This window comes from Carcharhinus amblyrhynchos, chromosome 20, assembly GCF_965287045.1.
Source record: "Carcharhinus amblyrhynchos chromosome 20, sCarAmb.v2.hapA, whole genome shotgun sequence".
In the NCBI taxonomy this organism is placed as follows: domain Eukaryota; kingdom Metazoa; phylum Chordata; class Chondrichthyes; order Carcharhiniformes; family Carcharhinidae; genus Carcharhinus; species Carcharhinus amblyrhynchos.
In genome coordinates, this window is record NC_137343.1 from 50,044,972 (window position 1) to 50,054,944 (window position 9,973).

The following is a 9,973-nucleotide window of genomic DNA, read 5'->3' on the forward strand; positions in this document are numbered from 1 at the left end:
AATCCCAAACAGCTATCCACGCCCTAAGCTCATCTACCTTATTCACTATACTCCTTGCATTAAAATATATACATTTCAGCCCCTCAGTCTGGGCATTTCCCATCTCCACCGCCTGTCTAACCTCCCTCCCATACTGCCTGCAGTCCTCCCCTACCTGGGAGCGAACCTCCTCCGTCCCAGTCTCCCCATCACAGTTCCCTCCCCCCATCCTTTCTAGTTTAAAGTCCCCCCGGTAGCCTTAGCCAGTCTTCCCGCCAAGATACTAGTCCCCCTGGGATTTAAGTGTCCCCCTGGTATTTAATAAAGATTACAAACAGCAGTGGCCCCAAAACAGATCCCTGAGGCACACCACTCGTAACCGAACTCCATGATGAATAATTACCATCAACCACCACCCTCTGTCTCCTATCTGCTAACCAATTCCTGATCCAAGTACCTAAATTACCACCAATCCCATACATCTGCATTTTCTGCAGAAGCCTACCATGGTGAACCTTATCAAACGCCTTACTAAAATCCATATATACCACGTCTACTGCCTTACCCCTATCCACCTCTTTGGTCACATTCTCAAAGAACTCAATAAGGTTAGTAAGGCACGACCTTCCCGCTACAAAACCATGCTGACTATCTCTAATCAATTCATTACTCTCCAAATAACTATAAATCCTATCCCTAATAATTCTTTCTAAAACCTTGCCCACTACAGAAGTAAGACTCACCGGTCTATAATTCCCAGGGAAGTCTCTGTTCCCCTTCTTATACAATGGGACAACATTCGCTATCCTCCAATCTTCCGGTACTATACCAGAGACCAACGACGACCTGAAGATCAGAGCCAGTGGCTCTGCAATCACCTCTCTTGCCTCCTATAGAATCCTAGGGTAAATCCCGTCTGGACCAGGGGACTTATCTATTTTCAACCCTTCTAGAATATCCAACACATCCTCTGTATCAACTGCAATACTTTCTATTTTACACCCCTTCACCCCAGTGACCTCCTCAGCTACATTCATATCGTCCTGCGTGAACACCGAAGAGAAATAATGGTTCAATGCCTCTCCAATCTCTTCTGGTTCCACACACAACTTCCCCCTACTGTCTGTAACTGGCCCTAATCTTGCCCTAACCAACCTTCTGTTCTTGACATACCTATAGAACGCCTTAGGATTCTCCTTAATCCTATCAGCCAAAGTCTTCTCATGTCCTCTTTTAGCCCTTCTTAACTCCCTCTTCAACTCCCTCCTAGCCAATCTAAAGTTTTCTAGTGCACTACCCGAGCCCTCACGTCTCATCCGAACATAAGCCTCCTTCTTCTTCCTAACCAACAAATCAACTTTTTTAGTACACCACGGTTCCCTAGCCCTACCAATTCCTCCTTGCCTGACAGGGACATACCTATCACAGACCCGCAGTAGCTGCTCCTTGAAAAAACTCCACATTTCAGACGTTCCTAGTCCCTGTAATCTCCTAGTCCAACCTATGCTTCCTAATTCTCTCCTAATGGCCTCATAATTACCCTTCCCCCAGCTAAAACTACTGACCCGAGGTTCATGCCTATCCCTTTCCATCACTAAGGTGAACGTAACCGAATTGTGGTCACTATCACCAAAATGCACCCCAACTTCCAAGTCTAGCACCTGGTCTGGCTCATTACCCAGCACCAAATCCAATATAGCCTCACCTCTAGTTGGCCTATCTACATACTGAGTCAAAAAGCCTTCCTGCACACTTTGAACAAAAACTGACCCCTCTAACGAGCTAGAGCTATAGCTATTCCAATCAATATTAGTAAAGTTAAAGTCCCCCATAACAATTACCCTATTACTTTCACTCCTAACCAGGATCGTCTCCGCAATCCTTTCCTCAACCTCTCTAGAACTTTTAGGAGGTCTATAAAAGAGTCCCAACAGGGTGACCTCTCCACTCCTATTTCTAATCTCAGCCCATACTACCTCAACAGACAAGTCCTCATCAAACTTCCTCTCTGACACTGTGATACAGTCCTTGACTAATAATGCTACCCCACCCCCCCTTCTACCTCCTTCTCTGCTCCGACTAAAGCATTTGTACCCCGGAACCTGCAACATCCATTCCTGACCCTGCTCTATCCATGTCTCTGAAATGGCCACAACATCAAAGTCCCAGGTACTGATCCACGCTGCAAGTTCATCCACTTTATTGCGAATACTCCTCGCGTTAAAGTATATACATTTCAAACCCTGCTCCACCCCACCCTCACAATGCCGTGCATTGCAGTCCCCATCTATGCCCCCCTCACTTTCACCCCCTCTACCCAGGATCCCACCCCCCCTCTGAATCAGTTTAAACTGATCAGTTCCACTTTCCCGCTTTCTCCCCTTAATTCCCCTGTCTATCAGAAACCTATCTACCCGTGACTTCAATATATTTAGCGAGGCAGCCTCCACCACTTCAACGGGCAGAGAATTCCAGAGATTTGAGTGAAGAAGTTCCTCCTCAACTCCGATCTAAACTGCCACCCCCCTTATCTTGAGGCTGTGCCCTCTAGTCCTGCTATCCTTTCTAAGCGGGAAGAATCTCTCTACCTCTACCCTATCCATCCCCTTCATTATCTTACATGTCTCTCTCTGTCTCTCTCTCTGTCTCTCTGTGTGAAGCTTCTGGGGATAAAGTGAAGTTTGACCTCATTTCTTTTGGACACAGGTCATTATGAACAAGCTGTGGTTTGGACTTGACATGACTGGTGCCATTCAGAAACAGAGACTTTACGTCAACGGTTCGAATGTGTTGCGGTTTGAAAATGGATTTGATGAAGTAAGTTCCAGGAACTGAAGATTACAATATACCTCTGAGTTTTGGACAATATATTTCTTGAGTTTTGTGACCGCAAATATTGCCCGTGGTCTCAATGGAAGGAAACGATGAATTACGGACCCTGTGCGTTAGATCATAGAAACCCTACAGTGCAGAAAGAGGCTATTTGGCCCATCGAGTCTGCACCCAACACAATCCCACCCAGGCCCTACCCCTATACTATACCCACTAATCCCTCTAACCTACACATCCCTGGACACTAAGGGCCAATTTCTTAGCCAATCAACCTAACCCACACATCTTTGGACTGTGGGAGGAAACCCACGCAGACACGAGGAGAATGTGCAAACTCCACACACACAGACAGTGACCCGAGCCGGGAATCGAACCCAGGACCCTGGAGCTGTGAAGCAGCCGTGCTAACCCACTGTGCCACCGTGTTTTCTTAAGCCTATCACTATCACCCTCTATTCCCTCGTCCCTTACATCGTCCCCTAGCTTCATAGAATTTCCTCCCGCAGTTCAAAAATGTGCGGGTAACTTCATCGCAGTGGGGACTGGGGTGGGGTGCTCTATACTGACTTCACCTTGAGGGGGGTGGGGGGGGAACCGTCCAGCCCCCACCCTTCAAAGCCCCTCCCAAGTGCCTGTGATCATTCCAACAAGCTTCACCTCTAAGTGAGCCTTAGCAAGTTGAAACCCATCTCAATGATTCGAACGAAGAGAGATTTGCTTTGATGAGACAAAGTCTCCATCGCGAGGATTCTGCAGCGGGAAATGGATAAGGCTAAGTGAGCAGGGATAAGTGGAGTGGGATGTGGGCGAATGCGCACTTTGTCCACTTTGGCAGGAAGAATGGTTGTTTTATTTATTTAGACTGTGGAACTCAGAGGTACAGAGGGATCTGGGTGTCCTAGTAAACAGCAAGTATTGGGAGAGGGGAATGGACTGGTGTTGCTCATCATAAGAACATAAGAAATAGGAGCAGGAGTAGGCCATCTAGCCCTTCGAGCCTGCCCCGCCATTCAATAAGATCATGGCTGATCTGTCGTGGCTCAGTTCCACTTTCCCGCCCTCTCCCCATAACCCTTAATCCCCTCTCTTATCAAAAACCCATCAACCCGCGTCTTAAAAATATTTAGCGAGGCAGCCTCCACCACTTCAACGGGCAGAGAATTCCAGAGATTCACCACCCTTTGAGTGAAGAAGTTCCTCCTCAACTCCGTTCTAAACCGCCCCCCCCTTTATCTTGAGGCTGTGCCCCCTAGTCCTACTGTCTTTTTTGAGCGGGAAGAGCCTCTCCACCTCTATCCTATCCATCCCATTCATCATCTTATACGTCTCAATGAGATCTCCCCTCATTCTTCTAAACTCTAACGAGTACAAGCCTAGTTTATTCAGCCTCTCCTCATAGCTCAACCCCCTCAACTCCGGTATCAGCCTAGTAAACCTCCTCTGCACTCCCTCCAAGGCCAAAATATCCTTGCGTAAGTGCGGCGCCCAAAACTGCACACAGTACTCCAGCTGCGGCCTCACCAATGCCCTATACAGCCGCAGCAAGACCTCCCTACTTTTATATTCAATCCCCCTCGCTATGAAGGCCAGCATCCCATTCGCCTTCCTGACCACCTGCTGCACCTGCAGGCTGGGTTTTTGCGACTCATGTACAAGGACGCCCAGGTCCCTCTGCACCGTCGCCTGCTGCAGTTTTTCGCCACATATATTCAAATATATGAATAGGATGGGGATAGAGGGATATGGTCCCCAGAAGGATAGGGGGGTTTTAGTCCAGTCAGGCAGCATGGAGTGACCTGTGAAACCTGTCTGACTGCCCTCTGAAACCAAAACGGTTCCTTAACTAATGTCCTTCCGGGAACGGTGTAGACACTGTCATTTTCCACCCAGGGAAATGGGCCTTGAGACTCTGTGTCACCCTACATGTGTCACTTGTCTAGCTCCTGAGGTGACCTGGCAAGATACCCAATGAAATTGCGTGGCACGGTAGCACAGTGGGTTAGCACTGCTGCTTCACGGGTCCTGGGTTCGATTCCCGGCTCGGGCCACTGTCTGTGTGTGCGGAGTTTGCACATTCTCCTCGTGTCTGCGTGGGTTTCCTCCCACAGCCCAAAGATGTGCGGGTTAGGTTGATTGGCTAAGAAATTGCCCCTTAGTGTCCAGGGATGTGTAGGTTAGAGGGGATTAGTGGGTATAATATGTAGGAATATGGGCCTGGGTGGGATTGTGTTTGGTGCAAGACTCGGAGGGCCTCTTTCTGTATTGTAGGGTTTCTATATCGGAGTGGGGGCATCAGGGGTAAGTTTATCGCTCAAAAGGTGAGTGGAATCGGCTGCCGTCCGTGGTGGTGGAGGCGAACTCACTGGGGTCTTCTGGATGAGTACGTGGGATTTAATGGGATTGGGGGTTATAGATAGGCCTGGTAGGTATGGATACGATCGGCGCAACTTGTGGGCCGAAGGGCCTGTTTGTGACGTAGTGTTCTATGATTTTTTTTTTCTCTCTGGACAGGAGGTTCAGAATGAGATGAAGGAAAGAGGTCATGTTAAGGGTTTGCCCATTCCGCTACCGTCTGTTGTTCAAGGAATATATCGAAGTAGCGGTTGTGTTGAAGCAGTGTCCGATGCCAGGAAGAGAGGGAAATCTGCCGGATATTAGTACTGCAATGTGGAGTTCCCATCGGATTTGGCTGACTTGTACAAAAACTCAGTGGAGACAGAACATTTGCCTTTTCATCCAGTTTTTCGTACCCAGACAAGGCGAGAACGTTTGACCATTTCTTCCGGTTGATTCGGAAGGCGAACCTCACAACCCGCTCTCCCCAGCGCCACGTCCACTGTCCAACCACCAGCCTCGGTGTACTTCATCAGACTGAACCCGAACTGCCTTCGTTTCTTGGGTGTCCGCCCCTAGTGTTTGCACTGATGTCGCTGCGACGTGGAAGGGTTTTGGAACATGTGGCCAGGAAATGAACTTGAGAGAAACGGGGACCACGTTCCGACAGGACACGCACAATGTAAGACTGCCAAAAGAGAGACGTTACTGTTCCCTGCGCTGTAAACTACGCCTTAATGTTGTGTATACCAGTGGGAGTTACTTTGTTCCTGAGTGCCGTAAGAGCGTCGTAAGGAATGGGAGCAGGAGTAGGCCCCTCGAGCCTGCCCCGCCGCTCAGCAAGACCTGAATAGGCGCGTGCGTATTTAGTTTGTTTTCGATCCCAATCTTCCGTGCGCCAGGGTTAGGGTTAGGGATAGTGTGGGCCAATGAGTGATAGAACCCTACAGTACAGAGAGAGGTCTTCGCCCCAGCACTGAACACAATCCCACCCAGGCCCATATCCCTACGTATCATACCCACTAATCCCTCTAACCTACCCATCCCAGGACACTAAGGGGCAATTTCTTAGCACGGCCAATCAACCTAACCCGATGGATACATTCTCTCATTCATCTCTCATTTATATTTGTATAAATTCGCCTAGCGTTAATAGTGTAGATGATTTTTTTAATCGGATCCTGGTCTCCTCAAATCAAGTAACTATTCGTTGTGTCTGTTTTTTTTCCTGAGCGGTTCCTATTTGTAGTTAATGAACGAGGACCCCCACATCTTTGTCCCCCAAGAGACACAGCGCACGTTCGCCCTTTGAAAGCAAACCCCACGGCCCATTTTCTCCCGTAACTTTCTGCCACCTTTTTCGGGTAGCGTTTCCCCAACCCTCACTGAGGGGGGGCCAAAAACGTCCCACCTCTACGACATCTTTAGAACCTACGACCTCAGGGTTTGAGGGAAGAGGTTTTCGTTTTACTCCTCACCGTCCCTGCGAGGTCATCTCTCAGCCACGACCGATCCAAGGAGAACGGGCCCAATCTCGCTCCGTAACTGAAGCCCTCAGGACGTCTGAGAACGTCCGCGAAAGCCCTCGTCTCAGGCCTTTCCAGCTCTCCTGAAGCCTGATGCCCAAGACTATCCACAGTACCCGAGCTGAAGCCCACTGAACCAGTGATCTATACATGTTGTAGTGTCGTCATTTTGCTTTTCTAGCACGCGCCTCCACTTAGAAAAACCAAAGCAACTTTCCAATCGCCTCATCAACTTTGCCTGTGGCCGTTTGTGGAAACCCCGAGGTTTCTCTGCCCCTCAGTATTGTTCGGAAGTGAACTGCACTTCCACTGTGATAACACTGCCATCGCACTATCAGAGTCAAAGAGCAAAGAACAAAATCAGCCCGGGAAACAGGCCCTTCAGCCCAACGAGCCCGCGCCGCCATCTCAACACCACCAGTCCCCCTCTCCCCCCTGTCTAATGTCTTATGGCCGTCCAGATTGAGGGAAACTGATTTAGGGACAATTTATTACCTCCAATCAGCCTAATCTTTGGGGTGTGGGAGGAAACCGGAGCACCCGGAGAAAACCCACGCAAGCACGGGGAGAATGCGCAAACTCCCACAGACACCGGCCCAAATCCATGTATCTGCACAGCAATCAGCGATAGTCACTGAGCTGTCGTCTTGCCCAGTATCTGGTCCAGTTTAGGCACACGCTAACGACTACCATTTATCTTGTATGTTCTATTTTGGTTTGTCCTTCCAATGTGCAATACCTCACACTTGTCTGCGTTAAGCTCCATTTGCCATTTTTCTGCCCATTTTTCTAGTTGGTCCAAATCCCTCAGCAAACTTTGAAAACCTTCCTCACTACACCTCCAATCTTTGTATCATCAGCAAATTTGCTGATCCAATTTACCACATTATTATCCAGATCATTGATATAGATGACAAACAACAATGGACCCAGCACTGATCCCTGTGGCACACCATTAGTCACAGGCTTCCACTCAGAGAAGCAATTCTCCACTAACACTCGCTGGTTTCTTCCACTGAGCCAATGTCTAGTCCAATTTATTACTTCTCCATCTGTACCCAGCGACTGAACCCTCCTAACTAACCTCCCATGCAGGACCTTGTCAAAGGCCTTACTGAAGTCCATGTAAACAACATCCACCGCATTCCCTTCATCCACTTTCCTGGTTCCCTCAGATATGAATCATATCCTGCCCCCTTTGTTGGAAATGAGTGCAGGAATGTTCCGGATCTGGCTCCGCCGACCATTTTGGATACGCCGCAAAATCTCCCACGATTCTGTTGAAAATCCGGGTCAACGTTTCGGAGCGATGACGTTCTATCTCAACCGGCTTCCATCAAATAACTGACTGAGTTATCCCTTCGGCGGAGGAGAGAGAGCTGAGGTGAGGTTATTTTTCATCCGGAATTAACCAAATCTCAAAAAGTTGTGGTTGGGTTACTCTGAAGGGGTAAAAAAAGCCAAGAAGTGCGACAGCTTAGCTGGAAGTGAAGTAGTGGTGATTCTCAGGTAAAATGCATTATTCATAGAAACCCCACAGTGCAGAAAGAGGCCCTTTGGCCCATCGAGTCTGCACCCAGGCCCTACCCCCATATCATCCACTAATCCCCTCTAACCTGTGCATCCTTAGACACTAAGGGGCAATTTCTTAGCCAATCAACCTAACCCGCACATCTTTGGACTGTGGGAGCAAACCCACGCAGACACGAGGAGAATATGCAAACTCCACACACAGACAAGTGACCCAAGCCAGGAATCGAACCCAGGATCCCGGAGCTGTGAAGCAGCAGTGCTAACCCACTGTGCTACCATGCCACTCGCGCTGTAGCTTGGACATTGATGAGAGCTAAGGTCCATTTCATACTCTCTACATGGTGACAGCGCTCATGTACAGGGACCAATGATTAGACTGAAGAGGGCGGGAGCGTCTGGCCTCCCACATTCATTTCACACACCTGAAATGAATGTCAAAAGTACAGAGTTAAGTTCAATTGTACGATGGCCAGATCTCTGACTGTTCTCGCTGTGCGGGATGTTCTGCTGATGGTGGGGATGGGGTGGCGGGGTGGGTAGTGGATAGACCACAAAATCCCGTTAACAGGCTCGCTAAGCCAAAAAATCCTGCCATAAATTGCACATTGTGGATAATTTTGGTTAAAAAAATCAACGTAGCTTCTACACTTATAGTCACTTTTATTACCTACGTATTTCGTCACCCAGACTGACTAGATGTCTAGTTAGCCCTGTGACTTTATAATTACTGTGACTATCTAACACCCAATCGTGCCGTGATTGTCTAAATCTTTGTTACCGCTGTGAATGTTTAGAGTGGTCCTTATTATTGTCAAAGCTGGTTATACCGTTCCAGTTTGGACCATGAATATTTTGTATATTTTTTCAAATTCAATAAAGAATTTTTTGTCTATAAATTTCTGTACTTATTGAGTGATTCTCAGTCACTATGTAACATTAAGCACAAAGAACAACAGGAAACAGACCCTCGGCCCGCGCCGCCATCTTAACATTGAGTCCCCCTCTCCACCCATGACCCTTGTCTACGCTTATGGCCATCCACATTGAGGGGAGACTAATTTAGGGACAATTTGTTACACCAATCAGCCTAAGAGCACATCTCTTGGGAGGAAACCGGAGCACCCGGAGAAAACCCACGCAGTCACGGGGAGAATGCGCAAACTCCCACAGACACCGGCCCAAATCCACCTGTCTGCACAGTCTTCCATTACTGTATTGTGTTACTGCTTTATAAAGCAGGACCAGTCATCAGGGAGCTCATATTCTACGATGACTCCTGGGAGGTTAATGCAACTCCTGGAGTTATCGCGAAGATAAACTCAGGTGGTTAGTTTATTCACATTCAAAACCCCCAAAGGAAGAGTGAAGAGCAAACAGTGATAGTCACTGAGCTGTCGTCTTGCCCAGCATCTGGTCCAGTTTAAGCGTACACTAACGATGTGAAGCACTAGGCAACTCTCAAAACATCCAAGAGCAGCCCTCGCACGACCCACCGCGTGTATGCCCCTTGTTGGACAACAAGGCGGATCGAATCACCTGTGGATTAAAAGAGAAAAACATCAATAACATGCACATCTTATACAAACATTCAAGGGAATCCCCAGAAGCTCAGAAGTAAAACAAGTGAGCCAGAAAATATGTTGGAAGGTCCATAAGAATCAATTGATTCCCAGGGACGTCCCGAGGCTCCTGATCCTTATTTAAAACCATCTCCTATATCCCTCCATCTCCATCCCGCTCATGCGCCTATCTAAGTAACTCTTAAACAA

The 9,973-nt window shown here is 48.2% G+C and overlaps 1 protein-coding gene across 2 annotated transcripts in view; it reads left to right on the forward strand.

Moving 5' to 3' along the window:
- ggt5b (gamma-glutamyltransferase 5b) overlaps nucleotides 1–5,959 on the forward strand; it is an 88,224-nt gene extending 82,265 nt beyond the window's left edge. For both annotated transcript variants that reach the window (XM_080208587.1, XM_080208588.1), the window contains exons 11-12: nucleotides 2,686–2,796; nucleotides 5,323–5,959. In XM_080208587.1, coding sequence (XP_080064713.1) covers nucleotides 2,686–2,796; nucleotides 5,323–5,469 — 258 coding nt within the window. In that variant the 3' untranslated portion in view covers nucleotides 5,470–5,959. The remainder of the gene's footprint in view (nucleotides 1–2,685; nucleotides 2,797–5,322) is intronic.
- Nucleotides 5,960–9,973: the final 4,014 nt, after the last annotated feature.